This window comes from Emys orbicularis, chromosome 2, assembly GCF_028017835.1.
Source record: "Emys orbicularis isolate rEmyOrb1 chromosome 2, rEmyOrb1.hap1, whole genome shotgun sequence".
Lineage (NCBI taxonomy): Eukaryota > Metazoa > Chordata > Testudines > Emydidae > Emys > Emys orbicularis.
Genome location: NC_088684.1, coordinates 17,253,722 through 17,272,210, shown reverse-complemented (window position 1 = coordinate 17,272,210; position 18,489 = coordinate 17,253,722). Strand labels below are relative to the sequence as shown.

The window sequence follows — 18,489 nt, the reverse complement described above, 5'->3', positions numbered from 1 at the left end:
TACCTTGCAATTAATGTCAAATGCCCTGGTTTAAATAGTATAATTACTCAGGAAAGATGAGACTAGAAAGTGTGTGTTGGGGGGAAGAGGGAGAATGAGGCAGTCGTGACAAGCTGGTGTATACTAATGGGCAGAGTTGCACAGATGATGACTCCGCTATCTATTACAGCCGTAATACAAACTAGAAAATTGCAAAAGGTACAGGAGACCCAGATAGAGTAGATATTTTATTCCTTACATTTATTAACCTCTGTAATATAAAGAGAGTAGCTTGAAATGTCATCTTTCTCTCCATTTTTATTTAGGGTTTTTTGGGAGCAATCTCCCAGATTACCAGCGGTCAGAGATTATGATGTTCGTTATGGGGAAAGTACCTGTTTTTGGGACATCCTCACATTCGCTGGATACAAGCCACCTTGGGTTTGTACTTTGTTGCTTTTTTTTTTTTTTTGAGCTTCTGAATATAAACTCTTTTCTGTTCTGAAGCCCTGCTAAAGTAGAACTTTTAAAAATTTTAAAATAACTCACAGCTGCTAGGTTTCTATTAAATGTGCGAGAGAAACAAGCCACACACAATGACAGCAGTATGAACCCAGCATCCAAAATGCAACTTTAATTACAGTTGATTGGAAAGCCCTACATGTGCACTACAAAATTTCTGCTCTTCAAACTCATATAGGTGTTTCTAAAAATCACTGCACTTAATGTTCCATTAATTCCTTACATTTTTAGGAAGTATGCTTTTAGTCATTGAATTGTCTTCTGGCTACAAATTTTTAGACAGCTGAATAATTCAGAAAGTTTTCTGCTTCATTCTATACTAATTGACTTCAAGATTAAGAGAAGGAGTCATGGTGGAAAAATTTATGCTGAACTCGTTTCACTTCAGATGGCTTCTTTTTCATTTTAAAATTGGGTGGTCAACATGGACACTGAAGGCTTGATTTTTCAGACGTGCCGAGCAGCCACAATTCCATTTGAATTCATTAGAAGCTGTGAGTGCTCAGCACTTCTGACATTTAGGCTCAATATATACCAAGTTCAGCACTTCATATAAGGAAGCATTCAATATTGGGGAAACTTATGAAATTTAGGCCCCTCTCTATTTACAGCATCGTCCTGTGTTACTTTGTATGTTCTTTGTGCCTAATTGCTTACTCAGTTGTGTGCCTTCCTGTAACTATCCCTTTGAAATAGTTTTTTACCCATTTATTTGTACCTCTTTGGTAGGTGTTCACCCTTTTTCGGTTAGTCTTGTACCTTGCTCTCCTAGCTTGTTGTTTTTTCTCTTGGCACACAAGAAATTATTAAAAACCGTATTTGTGGTTGAATAATATTTTGAAGTTATCCAGAGAAATTGATTCAAGCTAACTTTTGAGTATCTCCCCCGATTCTAGGGATTTGGGGACTAGGCGGATTCAGATCATGTTGCTGAGATCTTTACTTATGGTAAGCTTTATTTGTTAAATATATTTTCTAAAAAATGCTGTAGATAACTTATTCTGTAAACGCACAGAATTTTGATTCTAGTCAAATTACGAAATGCAGTGTACATGTTCACACTACCAAGATATGTAGATATATAGAGTAAAATCACAGCTGCTCAAGCACAGGTGCTTTACAAGTAGCTCAGAAGTTAATCCTCCATTCCCACAGAATAGTTCAGAGGATGTCAGTCATAATTGGGACTGTAGGCCCAAAGAACGCCAGGGAGTTGAAGTGGCTAGTTCTGCCAGCAGTGCTAGCAACCTCAAAGTGGAACATTTTTTCCTCTCCACCACTAGGAGAGCTGAAATTGGTAGAACACTTTCTATACCCTTCTAAGGTGTAGCAGTGGGTGCTTATTAAGTGCCCAGTGCCTCAGGAGGCATTGTGGTTTAAATGGCATAGCACTTCAGGCACCATCACTCAGTTAGTGCCTCACCTCCCAAGCCGCCTTCATCTTCTTAAAAGGCATAATTAGAAATACTGATTTTTCACAAATATCGTCTTTTAAACTTTAACGTTTCTTCAGCCATTCAAATTACACTTAAATATGAAATTTACCAAATGACGCGGGACTCTAGGAAACACCTTATGAGTTTCAGTTGGTTTTAATAACTCATCATTGGTAGAAGGGGCGAAATGTTTGTAGAGTGATTTAGATTGTGGTTTTGATCATTGTTGCTATATAATAGGTAAGGCTCCGATTTTGTGACGGAATCCATGACTTCCCAAGACCTCCGTGACTTTGGCTGCGGTAGCTGGGAGCTGCAGGGTCCCCCCACTGTCCATGGCGGCTAGGAGCTGCGGGGAACCCTGGCCTCCAGCAGCGGCGGGGAGTAACCCCGCAGCTCCGGGCCGCCAGCGGTGACAGGGGGTACCCCACAGCTGCACAGTGACAGTGAGGGCTGAAATTTCAGGGTCTGGCGTCTGCCCAAAATGCCTTTTTAAAAAAAAATCAGCTGTTTGACTACACAGAGTGGGGGGGAAAGTTTCACCACTTATTTAAAAAAAAAAAAAAATCACGACTTTTTTCAAAAACAGATGTAGTGCAGAAAGTGGTGTGGCAAGGAAATTATTCAGCATAAAATTGCTGTTATTGAGAGGAGTTGTATTTAAATTTTCCAGTAAAATTGGTCAAGTTTTAGGGTTTGAAAGTAGAATGTTTTGTATACACAACACTTGCAATATGTATGTGTTCTTTTTTTACCAATTTTCTAAGCAAAGAAAGGCTGTATTGCATCTGCACATGTGGTTGGGCGACCTAGATAAGTCTACAAGGGAGAGCTTGTTGCATATATGGTTCAGCTGTTAAGGGACTCAATGAATGAGGCAGGGCTCCTAACCTCATTCTTTAGATTGAATGGTTAAAAACCTTCTGTGCCTGGAGCATAGTTTTTTCACATATTTATTATCCAATCTCATATTGTGACCAGGAGCTTGAAATATAACATGTAGATGCTGATTCTGGAACTGCTTTCACACAGGCTGAGGGATCTGCCCATATGGATACAATTGTACAATAAGCGCTTTGAGGTCATGAGCCAAAGTCAATTAGTCAATGGGGAATCTTTCCATTGACTTTAGTGAGTATTGGATCAGGCCCTAAAAGAGGCAGACCTTTGCACAAACTGTTGCCTCATTCAGTGCCCATCTTTCATGGGATAGGGCATTCCTGTAATATCCAGCTTAAGAAATATTTTTCTTTTTACAGGGAGAGGGAGACCAAGAAATTCTAGTTTTTAAAAAAATCCTCTTAAGATGATATTAAGAATGCATGAATAAACAGTCAAGTCAGGAAATTCCAAGTTAATTGCATTTACAAATGAACCTATCCCCCCAAACACTTGAACAAAACCTGCTCACTCAGAAATGGAGTGGAAGTTGAGAATATTTTTTATCTACTAACATAATAATGGTTTACAATGGTATTACTTATGTTCTCTTGAATAATGAACAGGTGACTTCAGGATATAATGCAAAGACTATTGCTGCTGCTCTTCCTGCCCCATTTCTTGATCCTTTATTGTCTCCTTCACTCATGGAAGACTCTGAACTAAGACAACTGGTCTTGGAAATATTGCATAATCTTATTGATCGGCATGACAACAGAGCAAAACTTAGAGGAATACGGTAGTGTTATGGTTTTAATGGCTTCATTTATAATAATTGTTTCTAGTTTAATATCCAAATGATAAAGTAATGCATATAGTGAATTATATTTTTTTCAAAGCACAAACATTTTAATGCACTATTTTCCCAAACTTTAAGTTGTTAGATATGGTTCCTTATACACATAGCTTCCAGTGTCTTATTGTTTACTATGCATTTTAGTAACACTGTAGTCCATCTTGCCATAACAAAACTGGAAAACAGTTATATTGATAGAACCATCTCTGTCCTTCAATGTCCAAGCCCTAATATATTATTTATTAAATGGAAGTTCTGAATAGTTGTTGGTTTAATTAAGTTTTTAATTGTATTTTTGCTTTGTAGAAGAGTTGTTGCTCTGTAAAATGCAATCTTCTGTGTTTGAGTCATAATTACTTTTGTTTCCTTCCTTTAAAACTGAAAATTGAATGTGATTGTTAAACATGGATATAATTAAAATGGAAATTGCAAGAATGTTTTGAATAGCTCATATATATTATGTAGCCTGTTTTTCCCCATACAACTTCCCTTAACAAATTATAAATAGGTTATTTTATTAAAATGACATACTTGTTGCCTTTGTAGAATAATACCAGATGTTTCTGATCTAAAGATAAAACGAGACAAAATTTCAAGGCAAGACGTGAGCTTCATGAAGAAGGTAATAGCATGAAACAGTTATCTTTTCCTTTGAAGGAGCATGTAAAGTAGCTGAATCATTAACTCATCTTTCTTTGCTGCAACATTTTCACATCAAATTAAAAATCTCAATATAAAATTCTTTTATAAATTTATTTTAATTTATAGCACCTTAAAAGCAAGGTACTGAATCATTTCCGAGACAGTTCTGTGCCCTGAAGAATTTACAGCTTAATCTCTCATTCAGTGGGAGTACCCGCATGCATGAAGTTAGGTACTTTGCAGAATCAGGACTTCAGCGACTTTAAGCCCTGATCCTGAAGTAAGTTCCATGCACCCAGACTCATGTGGAGCACCAATAACTTCATTATGGTCCTCCAATACAGATCTAATCCTCAGTGATTTTTTTTTTTTTAAAGACAACATTTATAGCCCATAGAGCTAGCTTTAGCATTTTACTTTACTTAGCAGTAACACAAGGAACCTTCAGGCTGTATCCTGTAAGGCATTCGCTTAAGCAGTTAGCATAAGACTTTGAGGCCTATGAACTTTAGCGTAGATAAGTGTCCTAACAGTCACCCCAAGTTTGGGGAACTGGGCATAGTATGCTTAAGGGGGAGAGTTTGTACAAAATGATACCTGGTAACCAGAGGAACATTTAACTGTGGTACTAGGCTTGGATATTTCAAGATAGAAACATTGGCAGATGCTTAACCACAAGCTTGCCTTGGCAACTAATTGACGTATATGATGATAAGCTAAAATCATTAATATACTAACCTATAGGATAAGGACACACCAATATTATTAGGGTGAGGAAGTTAGATAGGGACAAGGAAGGCTGGGCATTTGTATGAATATTCATGACCGTCCCATGGCCATATAAGAGGCCAGACCACCAAGTAGGGAGTGTTCTGACCCATTGGACTCGTTTGGCATACCAGGGGCAGAGCAGGACCTTTATCTCTTACTGCCAGGTCCCCAAGAAGTGGTGTTAGTATATGTCAGGAATGGTACAAGATATTATCTTAACTCTGTATTTTTGCTAATTTTTTATGTGGTTTTGAGTCTTTGTGTCTTTAATCACTTTTATTAGCATAATTAGTAAAGCTTTGCTTTGCCCTTAGTGTGGATGTCAACGTTGTGCACATCTGGGTTCCCAGCCAGATAGTAAACTTGATGAGCTTGATTCTGTTGTGCCCGATTCTGGGATAAGAACCCTACAATCCCCAGCTCTTTCAATTGGTACTTAATTGGAAATCAATAATAATCAGTAACCACTAAAAAATCGGGCAACACATTCAAAATTAATTTGTGAAAAGTGTTGTATTGTGGTATCTTTTCAATTTCTCATATTATTAAAGGAGTTATGCTTGTTTGTTTAAATGACTTCTCCCTATCAAACTTGCTTCTCATTATGCCTTCACTGCAGGATCAGTCATAATTTCGTATCTAATGTCACAGGCTCTGGCTATAGATGTATAATACCTTTGTTGCCGTATCTAGTCTGAGAGGGTGAATGACATACGGAAAAAATAAAGGAAAAAAAAAACTAAACATATTTAAAGAAATCTACATAATCATTAGATTTTTGATCACATGCATTATTGGACACAAGATCTTAAAATTCAGTTTTGTTTAGAAGTATTAGCTTCTGAAATAATAACAGGAGTACTTCTGGCATCTGAAATAAGGATGCAGACGCTAGTGCAGAGAAATAATTTGCTGGTCAAACACTTATATGCAGTACTCCCGTTGAGAAACATAAAACTAGTAATGTCTGCTAGCAACCTCCTGACAGAGATTTTTCTAACTAGCATTGCAGTTGTTGAGATATAGATATTTGCTAGCTAGAAATATCAGGCTCAATTAGGCTGCAGCAGCTTTGAAATAGTAAGCTGCCATTTGTAGAACGAAGAACTGAATCCATCTGGATCCCTGTAATTTTAAACCTTTATTTTCTCTTGCTAACTGATGTAGAGTGATGTTAATACCTCTGCTACGTATACATTTGTCTATCATCTGCAAGGGCATGTCAGGGCATTCCATAGAAAAGAGAAAAACCATGTGCCGACAGTTGCATAAGGAATGGTCTTTCTAGATCATTCTTACTATATGTTCATTCTTTGCCTTGAAATAATCACTTCTTTAAAGAATAGATTTGGCTGATGCTTAGGACATTGCTTGAAAGTGTAGATTGATAATTATAGACTCATTAATTGTAATGTTACTGTGATTTGGTTCCCTCTACAAGAGGGTAAAAAGTATGATTTTCAAATGTGTCCATGTGTTATTTTCAAAAGAGGCTTAGCCAATTGGGAGCCTAATTCTCACTGAAAGTCAATGGGATTTAGGCTCCTTAAGTGCCTTACTCACTTTTGAAAATGGGGCTTGGGCTTGTTAGTCACTTTGGTAAAATTTTCAAACATGCCTAAGATCTATTTTTTCATTCCGTTCCCTCCCCCCACTTCCATAAACTGATGTAAATGTTCGTTTTAGTGAATACTTCATGTCAATGTAAAACCTGGCAGAGGATATATATGATTGCTGTATAATGTTCTGTATGACTTTTGTCTTTTAAACCAGTGGTTCTCAAAGCCGGTCCGCCGCTTGTTCAGGGTAAGCACCCTGGCGGGCCTGGCCAGTTTGTTTACCTGCCGCGTCCACAGGTTCGGCCGATCGCAGCTCCCACTGGCTGTGGTTCGCCGCTCCAGGCCAATGGGGGCTGCGGGAAGAGCAGCCAGCACATCCCTCGGACCGCGCCGCTTCCTGCAGCCCCCATTGGCCTGGAGCGGTGAACCGCGGCCAGTGGGAGCTGCGATCGGCCGAACCTGCGGACACGGCAGGTAAACAAACCGGCCTGGCCCGCCAGGGTGCTTACCCTGAACAAGCGGCGGACCGGCTTTGAGAACCACTGTTTTGAGCTATTTATATAAGACTCAAAATTGTGTTCAAATAAAATGGCATATTACTGTAAAATTGCACTCAAGGTAGAAAGGTAGTGCTCTTTTGTTTAATAACCTGTTTTGGTGTATTTTAAAATTATCTTTATTGACCGTATCTTTGCAGTATTGAATGTCCCTTTTTCTGCACTTTTTATAGCATGGGCAGCAGTTGTACAGGCACATCTACTTAGGCTGTAAAGAAGAAGATAATGTCCAAAAGAATTTTGAGCTGCTGTACACGTCTCTAGCTCTTATAACAATCGAACTAGCCAATGAAGAAGTGGTTATTGACCTCATTCGATTGGCCATTGCTTTGCAGGTAAGCTTCAGGAATGATACTTGGGTTAATCCATTAATGGATTTATTTATTTATTTAATTTATGGATATCTTTTATTTGACCAACTTCTGTTGGTGAAAGAAGCAAGTTTACACAGAACTCTTCTTCAGGTCTCGGAAAGGCAGCCAGTGTCTCAGGCAAATACAAGGTGGAACAGATTGTTTAACATACGGAGTTAACACATGTTGCAAGAGACCATTCAAAGTGAAGTGACCAGTTAACATTTCTCCAGTCATGGGACAAAGGAAGATTAGTGGGTTACAGATTGTTATAATGAGCCATAAATCCAGTCACTCTATAAGTAAATATAAATGAATATGAAAAGCTGAGTATTGAGATTATTTTAATTTGCATTGGGTTTTTGCATATATTCAGAAACAGGAGCCAAGATTTTCAAGATAGAAATCTAAATATGTGGCATGAGTACCAGCAGCTTCCTAGCATCTTTGAAAAACAGGCAACTAAATAAGTGCCTCTTTTTCAAACTGCTAAAATTTTGCTTGGGTCTCTTTTATTAAATTAAATAAAATAAGACTTTACTAAAAGGTTGCTAAATACAATAGAAAGGCAGTGTGATCTGGAAGAATGAACAGGAGTGTGGATTCAACAGTTTAGATACCATGGTTATTGGCGCAGTAGAAGAATCTGGATAGAAATCCGTCCTGAGCTCTAATCCTGGCTTTTCCAGTGATTCATTATGTGGTCCTAAGCAAGTCACTTCACCTTTCTAACAGTTAACCACTGTGAAGATTAAGGAGCTATTATGTATGTTTTTGATATGTTTTGCCTGTGACTCATGCCAATATTTTGTCTGTTTTTAAGTCATCTTGTAAAATTTATGTTTTAAAATAACATTCTAATTCCCTGGAAATGCTATATTTAGGATGGGGAGGGGATCTTAAGGGGAGGACACAGGACTAGGTGTCAAAAGACATGTCCCATGGTGGTGAAGGAAGTAACCCCCAGAGATTTCAGTAGAGTTATTCATACCCTATGGGGATAGAGTTGAATTGGGTCCCTGTGCTTTGCTCTACCATACTCATGGTGTAACTGTGGGTCCTTACATTCCCTTACATTAGTTGTTCCCAGCTGTAGAATGAGGCTATTGCTTACCTACTTCAAGAATGTTAAGAGGCTATGTATTTGAACTGCACTGAGACATGCAGATGAAGGCATTAAGCACTAGTTACTAGTTAGTAGTGTACACATAGTGATTATGAAACATTCATGTACATTCAGAATAACTTGTAAACGTTTGGCCACTTGATGTTTTCCTTTTTATTATAGGATATCGTCATCATTAATGAGGATAACTTGCCAATGTTCAATCGCTGTGGTGTCATGGCATTGGTTGCAGCCTACCTCAACTTTCTAAGTCAGATGATTGCAGTCCCTGCCTTTTGCCAGCATGTCAGCAAGGTAGTATAAAATCAGTCGCTTCAATAGTTAGCATGGCATTTCACACACTACAACAATTAAACAACTTTTGCTAAATGTTTCTTTTCTTTTTAGTGTCTTTTGGCATAGCAACATGCTGACTGATTTAAAGCTTAGAAAGACTACATGTAATAGGTAGAATATGTAGACATACTGCCATTATTGTCACTTTCGCCTTATGAGCACACCCTCCTTTTTGCATAATTTGTATTGTCGTCATATCTGTTGCAATGGCCTCTCTAGTAGATGTATTAGCGGCTGCATTTCTTACTGCAGAATCTTGGGAATATGAAGCTGGACCCACTGTAAGATGATATTCAACTCTCTCTCCAGAGACTCTGTATAATAAGAACTAATAATATATCTGTGCCAGTTAATACTACTATAGTGCAGTCTCTGTCAGCTCAATGGGAATTGCATACTACCTTCAAGCTTGTACAGTTAATTTTCACCTCTTCTAGTGTAGCGTTTTAATTTTGTTCACCTACATTACTTTTCATTATCATTGAAATTTTATATTTATTGGCCAGATCCTCGGCTAGTGTAAAACATATAGCTCCGTTGCCTTCAGAGAAGCCATGCTGATTTATGACAACTGAGAATCTAGCAGACAGTCTAAAATAAAACAGTTCTTTTAGATATTGGTTAGTTTAGGGGAAAACATATCTTAACCTATTCAAACCAGTAATGTACCATTGTGGTGGCATCTGCTATACAATATATGCAATATTCTGTATGGACAAATAAATATTAAATATGTAAGTATAAGAATGAAAAGTTTAATTCATTCACTCCAAGACAGCTTGCATTACTTTGCTTGTTTTTCAGGTCATTGAAACACGAACTGTGGAAGCACCCTATTTTCTACCAGAAAACATCTTCAAAGATAAGCGCATGTATGTAGATACAAATATTTATAATAGACTGAATGATGATGCATTTTAATGTTCCCTTTAGTGAGATTAAACAATTGTACATCATAGGAGTAGGTTGAATCTATGGAAAAGTGGCACAGAAAGGGTAATGATACACAAACTGGGGAAGAAAAATGTAATATTAAAGATAAGATGGGAAATCTCAATTTTAATTTCTTAATAAAAGGTTAGTCAGAAGTAAGTTGCATGTTGATGCTAAACCGTCTGAGTAATATAAGGTATTTTATTAGTACTCTGTGTAATGTTAAATGTAGCATGGTATCCTAAACCCTTCAGAAGTGTAGAGCCACACTTAATAATAGAATCGTTATCTACATCATCATCTTTCAAATCCATAAAAGATGATTGGGAAAGTTATTCTTGAATGTAAACTGATCTGATTATTAGAACATCTATTTCATTTGCAATTACTTTGAACTGGTGGATCAAAATGAGGCCAAGGATATTTTAGCAGCTCCTAGACTAGGTGAAGGATAAACAGCGATGATTAAGTTGCAAATCGTCTAGGTGTGTTGTGTTAACGGGACTCGTAATAGTTTTTTAAATGTACAGAGAAATTAGAGCTTTGAATATATCAATTAACAACCAATTTAACTATGTTCCTTTCTATCGAAACATCAACACGACTCCTCTTTAGGTGGTAATTGACTTCCAATATGATCTTGATTTATTTTATTACATGTATAGATCTGTATCAATAAATATGAATTGCTAAATATATATTATTTGACAGTCTTCCCAAATCTTTGGAGAAGCATGAAAAAAACTTGTTTTTCCTGACAAACAAGATTGCAGAATCATTAGGCGGCAGTGGATACAGTGTGGAAAGATTGTCGGTGCCATATGTGCCCCAGGTAACAGGTAAGCAGTAATCAATGACATAAATGTTACAACAGCAGCTATTAAGAATTCATTTTGTCTCATGTCTGATCTGTCACCCACATCCAACCTATATGTAACTTGAATACTTTGCATCAAAATTTCATGGCAGTATAATTTCTGTTTTCCTCAGAAGTAAAAGTTTGTTCATGGTGTCCTGTACAGTATACAGCACAGGATTTTAACTCCTAGAATTATTTTCTGCATCCTTTAAAAAAAAAAAAAAAATGCCACAAAGAGGAAAGTTTTGACCTCATTTCGATTTCATTAAAAAGTCTTTATTTGTTAAATGAGATGGTAGTGCTTATTACTACATTTAACTTAATACTGTAATACAAAGTAATTTCAGAATGTTGAATCTCTGTATACACATTAATTGTTCACCAGATAAGTAATTTAAAGCCAGTCCTGGTTCATAAACATTCACTTTTTGACTGAATGGTGGCCTGAGTTAGTGGGCTCAGTCAAATTCTCAGTAGACCATGGTTTCACATAACAAAAATACTAGGAAAGGCAGTGTTGCCTAATGGATAGAGCAGTGGACTGGAACTCAAGAGACCTGGGTTCTGTTCCACTGGCCTGCTTGATGAACTTGGGCAAATCGCATTGCCTCTTTTCCTAAGTTTCTGTATATGTAAAAAGGGAACAATGAGGCTTATGTCCTTTAAAGTGCTTTGAGATCTACTGATGAACAAGATATTATATGCATTATTATGTTTGTCTCTAATTAGCACTTTTTTTTTTTTTTTAAATGGAGATATCCTATCTCCTAGAACTGGAAGGGACCTTGAAAGGTCATTGAGTCCAGCCCCCTGCCTTCACTAGCAGGACCAAGTACTGATTTTGCCCCAAATCCCTAAATGGCCCCCTCAAGGATTGAACTCACAACCCTGGGTTTAGCAGGCTAATGCTCAAACCACTAAGCTATCCATCCACCCCAGTTTGTTGCCTCTTAATACTGGGGAGGTGGATTGTGCTGTTGCCGATAAAATATCTCCATGTAGAAGCATTGTGGGAGCTTTTACCCTCCACAATGTGCAAATAACTTTTCTGGTTGTGTTGCTAGAGAAAGCGATCCCATGTTTTTGATGTTTTGTTTTCCTATTTTTTTGCTTAGCAACGAATTTTTCTTTCTAGAGTTCCTGCTTCAAGGCCTGATATGTATATTTTTTGGATTTATACTATTGTAACTATGGGTCATTTGGGGGGATTAACCCCCCAAGACGTCTCAAGCTGAATTATAAACTTTTGCAGCCTAAATGTAATGTTCCTAGCTGGGAGATATGGATCAGGTACAGAAGGGGACACAGTACACACTGAACAGTAAATTACAGAGGCCACGAAAGCTCTAATCTTAAGAGAGTTTTGCTGGGGGACTGGTTCTCATGACAGTGCATTGGTTCTGCCATGAGTACTGTGGCAACATAAATTCATTTAAGGTACCATAACGGGGTACTAGGCACGATGAGTCATAAAATGGTGCTCTCAGCACTTTCTGCTGCTAAGGTTGCATCTCACAGTAAGGGGGGGAAATTCCATAACTATGTGGAAACATTTCAGTACCTTATACATGTGTAAATAACCTTTTCACTATTTGCAGATGCCAGATAGAATAATGTAACCCTTTACGTTAAAATTGAAGGAAAATGCCAGGTGTCAGCAAAAGAAGCATTTGTTGTTTTCTTTTAAGAAGCCAAGCCTTTAATTTTTTTGGGGTGGGAATGAAGAGAGGTTGCCTGATCTGAATTTCATGCAAAAAGTCCAAGTTCTTATATGAAACAAATCAATTTCTGTTTAGTAATCTTCACACAAATTGACATAAAGGGTGCTGATGTTTGGGTTACAGATGAACTCATTAAATAAAGCAGATCTTTTTTTTTCTTAGATACCATATAAAAAGTTAAAATGATTGTTACTAAATTAGGTCTTGATTCAAAAAGCACACCTATTTAGAAAGGGCATTTAAGCACATGAAGTCAGTAGGATTAAAGCACGTGCTTAACTGCTTTCCTTAATAGGGATGGATTTTAAGCACTTTACTACATCGAGGCCTGAATTCGTTGTTCATATGTACTTGAACATGAGTTAGTTTCGCTTAATGTTTTTGTGTTTTAATTTGATTATGCTACTTTTTGCAGAAAAGTAATCTGAACTGGTTGCAAGTGCACTATTATTAGCTGGTTGAAAAATGGAATTCCCCATACTCTGAGCTATTCTGAGAGCTTGAAATTTTCATTTCATCTCAGATCGGGACGAAAAGTTGAAATTTTGGATTTTTTTGTGAAATCAAATATTCTGAAATACTTCATTTTGATCTTCTCAAGACATTTCAACTTTTAATTACTGGTATATTACAGTTTATAATAGAATAAAATGATAAAGTTAAAACAAAATGTTTTGCTAATTTCCCATCAAAATTTCAATAGTTTGTACATCCCTGTTAGCAGTGCTAGTGCCAATGTGGGATCCAGGCCTGTATTTTCACCTGAAATATTATTTTGGGTTTTGCTTGCCTATTTAATTTAATGTATGTGTAACAGAGGGATCCTTACTAATATGTGACAAAAATACTGTGTATGTTGCTTTTGTCTAAGCCAGATGGGCTTGTTAGTATAATGGGAACAGATAAGAGTAGCTAAAGTGTTACTGGGCATGGTGGAAGTATAATATATGAGTGCACACTTGAAGACTGCCTCAACTCCGTATCTCAAGGCAAGGTCAAGCAACCATTCGGGAGGGGCAAGAGGGGATTGAAGGGGAAGGTAAAACACTAAAAGACCAGGGAAATACCTGCCCCGGACCGTAGCACAACCTCATGCCTTACCCCTCCCATGGGGTACAAAAGGGGTGGGATGAAGACTCCAGACTCTCAACCCCCCAAAATGGAACATGACTATAAGTTGCAAGGGGTGGGACTGTGGGCGTGCATTTCAGGTATAATTAGGGCCCTACCAAATTCATTGCCATGAAAAATGTGTCATGGACCATGAAACCTGGTCTCCCCCCATGAAATCTGGTCTTTTGTGTGCTTTTACCCTGTACTATACAGATTTCACGTGGAAGACCAGCGTTTCTCAAATTGGTGGTCTTGATCCAGAAGGAGTTGCAGGGGGGTTGCAAGGTTATTTTATGGGGGTCGCGGGATTGCCACCCTTACTTCTGCGCTGCTGTAGGCAGCAACGCTGCCTTCAAAGCTGGGCAGACGGAGAGCAGCAGCTGTTGGCAGTTGCCTAGCTCTGCAGGCAGCAGCGCCGAAGTAAGGGTGGCAATACCATACCATGCCATCCTTACTTCGGCGCTGCTGTTGCTGGTGGCGTCTCTGCCTTCACAGCTGGGCTCCGAGCCAGCAGCCACCGCTATCCAGCTGTCCAGCTCTGAAGGCAGCGCTGCCACCTGCAGCAGGACACAAGTAAGGGTTGCAGTACCGCAACCCTCCATACAATAGCCTTGCGACCCCCCCAAAAAAACTCCTTTTTGGGTCAGGACCCCTACAGTTACAAACACTGTGAAATTTCAGATTTATATAGCTGAAATCATGAAATTTACGATTTTAAAAATCCTATGACCGTGTAATTGACCAAAATGGACCATGAATTTGGTAGGGCCCTAGGTATAATTATGCCTACTGAGGAGGGGGAAGATGGAATACTGGGAAACAAGGCTCTGTGGCGTCAGTTATGGGACAACACCTGCTTGCTGAAAACTAACCCCAATAAACATCGCATTGCTGGCGCTTCGGACTTCTGGTCTTCTGCTTTCTGTCTTCATGACAAGAACTGGGGAGAGGGTAAAGGAAAAGCCTTCTAACAGTCCCTGTGAAACATTTTGATTTAGTTAAATAATTTCCAACAGAAAAATCTTCAATGAGAGTTTTTGAGCTACTTAAATATTTAAATGCTTAGGGAAATATATGGGGTAACAACTACTAACTTTTTTCTTCAGTGCATAACTTTTCTTAATTGTCTTACAAAGCCCTGTTCTGATGGTAAAAATAAGAAGCTGGAGGAAGTGAATGTTTTGAACCTTAAGAGTTGTTGTTGTGAGACAAGACCAAAGCTCTTCTATCGGTCTGTTTTCATGCCAATCACTAATATTGGGGAGAGTTTTATTAACATATTTCTTATCTGAGCAATAGAATTTCTGTGATTTTCTGTCTTTTTTTTTCTGTATCTTTTGCTTTATAGCTGATACTTAAACATAATTTTTTATTCTCATTCTTGTTTTTTTAATTTAGCTCTATTTCCATCAGGCAAAAAGCCTCATAAATGCAGACGCAAATCAAAAGGTAAATCCGAACCATAGGTCTGCCTGTCCTCCTCATAGCTATTGTGTGTGGATAGGACATACCCCACCAAACAAACTGCTTTTAGGAGACCTTTAGATAAATAGGCGAGAAATTCTGTTATGCATAGTTTTAATTTACCTCTTGCTGTAGCTAGTTTTGTAGCTGTAATTTTATCAGGTTTCCCTTTGTTTTTATTCTTGGACTTGGAATTCTAAAATGTGGTGGTTTCCTTCTGTTTTCTTTTCCCAAAGATTTAATAGCTTCATAACTATCAATTTTGTAATTGTTCCAAGTGCTGCCTCGTAATCATAGCTCATGTACTCCATGGCAAGCTTCAGCAAGATGCCAGGCCTCTGCCGCACTACAGTGCAGCAAAAATGTAAATACTGTGGCAAATTTTAAAACTGATTGTTCTTTATTGAAAAATACAGTCAAATCACTAGCTCTTGTTTATTTTCATATTAAATTCAACTTATTTTCACCTTGTTCCACATTTTTGTTATGCCACAGGTTTTTGTACTGAAAATGCATAATTGCGACATAGAAGTAATTAGAAGCAGATGGAGGTTATTGCATCTGAATCCAGGGCAGTTGGGACTTTTGGTACACAGGGAAGTTTCAGAGGATGTTTGGGTTCATAAGGCAAGCACATTAGCTCAGTGTTTCTGGTAAAAAGATCATCTGTAAAATAGCATCGTCCTTTAAAGTGTCCTAGTTAGGTTACAGTATGTGCATCCCATTGAGATGAATGAGGTAATTCACATCTGACACAGCTAATGTTTAAGACTGTTTGCAGAGTCAGGAACATGACAATTTATTGGTTTGCAATTGGGTGTATCTGCACTGCACGGTTAATCTGGGTGCTTGGCACCTGGATTACCCTAGCCCTGCTGCAAGCATCCCCACACCAAAGCCCTATCCATGTTACTGTGTTTTCACTGTTTCTCCACTCCTATTCTAGGGCCTGGTCTACACTAGGAGCTTATATCGAATTTAGCGCCGTTACATCGAATTAACCCTGCACCCGTCCACACCAGGAAGCTACTTAGTTCGAAATAGAGCTCTTTTAAATTCGACTTCTGTAATCCTCGAAAACGAGAGGAGTAGCGCTAAATTCGAAATGGCAATATCGAATTAGGCTAGGTGTGGATGGAAATCGACGGTAATAGCTCCGGGAGCTATCCCACAGTGCACCACTCTGTTGACGCTCTGGACAGCAGTCTGAGCTCGGATGCTCTGACCAGCCACACAGGAAAAGCCCCGGGAAAATTTGAATTCCTTTTCCTGTCTGGCCACTTTGAATCTCATTTTCTGTTTGGACAGCGTGGAGAGCTCAGCAGCACTAGCAACGATGCAGAGCTCTCCAGCAGAGTTGGCCGTGCAATCTAATAGAAAGAGGGCCCCAGCATGGACTGATCGGGAGGTCTTGGATCTCATCGCTGTGTGGGGCGATGAGTCCGTGCTTTCAGAGCTGCGCTCCAAAAGAAGGAATGCAAAGATCTATGAGAAGATCTCTAAAGCCATGGCAGAGAGGGGATACAGCCGGGATGCAACGCAGTGCCGCGTGAAAATCAAGGAGCTGAGACAAGGCTACCAAAAAACCAAAGAGGCAAACCGACGCTCCGGATCCCAGCCCCACACATCACGTTTCTACGAGGCACTGCATTCCATCCTAGGTGCGGCCGCCACCACTACCCCACCAGTGACCGTGGACTCCGAGGATGGGATATTGTCCACGGCCGGTTCCTCCTCGGAAATGTTAGGTGACGGGGAAGATGAGGAAGGAGATGAGGAGGACGAGGCAGTCGACAGCGCTTGCACCGCTGATTTCAACGACAGCCAGGAGCTCTTCATCACCCTTACCGAGATCCCCTACCAACCGTCCACAGCCCTTACCCCGGACACCGAATCAGGGGAAGGATCAAGCAGTGAGTGCTTTAAACATCTAAACATTTCATTTTAACATAAGTGGAATATTTATATTGTTAAGAATGGGCTTTTCAGTCACTCAGTTAAACATAGAAACTTTTATTAATAACAAAACAGGAATAATAACTATATCAGTAATTTGTTGTTCATGATTTAGTTGGCTTAGTAAACTTTTTTCTACTAACTATGTATAGAAAATCAAGTACTGTCCGGATATTCATGATTAGTCCACAACACGGCCCCTCCACTCTGTAGTCCGTTATGCTCAACTTAAAGGAAAAGGCGGTCAATGTGCCCGGGAATGGACAGACAGTCCTCCTGTGATAGCTCCGCATAGCTCTCCTGGAGGTACCGCTCCAGCATGCGCACGAGGTTCAACGGCAGGGCAATCTTGTTTGGTCCCCCGTGGTAGCACACGTTCCCACGCCATGAGTCCATGAGGTAGTCGGGGATCAGTGCGCGGCACAGCATGGCGGCATATGGCCCAGGCCTCTGCATGCATTCACGCAGCATCCTTCCCCTCTCGGTCTCCGAGATCCTCATGAGGGTTATGTCACACATGACGCCCTGCTTTAAATTAGGGAGGGGAATGTTAGTATTTGGACTGCTTTACAGCCACGCGGTGGAGGCGGCAGAGGGGCAGCATACAGGGATCTTTCCCGGGGACAGCCGCGAGGTGGTGGGACAGGGGCAGAGCTCATGCTTCCCTGATTGCTGCCAGCAGAGAGTGGCCTTGCATTCAGTGCGAAAGGAGCCCAGTGCTACTATTACATGTTTAAGCTGCCACAAGTCTACGGCTTACCATGTTTTCCCACAGCAGAAGTAGAGGTGTCCTGCAACGCTTCTCTGATCGCAACTGCAGGACCCCAGACACATAAGGCGAGGGCCAAAAAATTCGACCTTGTCCTGAGTGCGCATGTGAAAGGTGCAGTGCATGGTGTTGTTCACAGAGAAAGACTATGCTCTTTGTTAGCAACTTCATTTATCTGTCTCAGGAATTTACTCCCTTTTTCCCATTCCAACAGACACATCTGCGACTGTCTCCCAACCCAGCCTGGCATCACACTCCCAGAGGCTAGCGCAGATTAGAAGAAGGAAGAGAAAAACTCGTGAAGACATGTTTTATGAACTTATGGAGTGCTCACGAGAGCAGGCAGCCCAGACGACACAGTGGAGGGAGAACTTGTCACAAATGCACAGAGCAGTCATGGAACGGGAGGAGAGGTGGCGCCAGGAGGACCAGCAGGCTACTCAAACCCTGCTTGGACTAATGAGGGAGCAAACGGAGACGCTCCGGCGCCTAGTGGATGTTCTGCAAGACCGGAGGCAGGAGGACAGAGCACTGCTGCTGTCTATCTCTAACCGCCCTCCCCCGCCACCAAGTCCCACACCCCCCTCACCAAAAGTACAAAGAAGGAGGGGCGGCAAGGGCCGTTAAAACTGTCAGTCGGCCACTGCACACTGCTGCA

General features: G+C 39.8%; 1 protein-coding gene across 2 annotated transcripts in view; it reads left to right on the top strand.

The window, feature by feature from the left end:
* Nucleotides 1-18,489, top strand: part of EFR3A (EFR3 homolog A) — a 162,714-nt gene that overhangs the window by 123,458 nt on the left and 20,767 nt on the right. The window contains exons 13-21 of one of the 2 annotated variants that reach the window (XM_065398651.1): nucleotides 306-420; nucleotides 1,398-1,449; nucleotides 3,443-3,615; nucleotides 4,219-4,294; nucleotides 7,375-7,536; nucleotides 8,843-8,974; nucleotides 9,821-9,888; nucleotides 10,661-10,788; nucleotides 15,041-15,091. In XM_065398651.1, the coding sequence (XP_065254723.1) occupies nucleotides 306-420; nucleotides 1,398-1,449; nucleotides 3,443-3,615; nucleotides 4,219-4,294; nucleotides 7,375-7,536; nucleotides 8,843-8,974; nucleotides 9,821-9,888; nucleotides 10,661-10,788; nucleotides 15,041-15,091 (957 nt within the window). The remainder of the gene's footprint in view (nucleotides 1-305; nucleotides 421-1,397; nucleotides 1,450-3,442; nucleotides 3,616-4,218; nucleotides 4,295-7,374; nucleotides 7,537-8,842; nucleotides 8,975-9,820; nucleotides 9,889-10,660; nucleotides 10,789-15,040; nucleotides 15,092-18,489) is intronic. The other variant, XM_065398649.1, reaches the window with a different exon arrangement.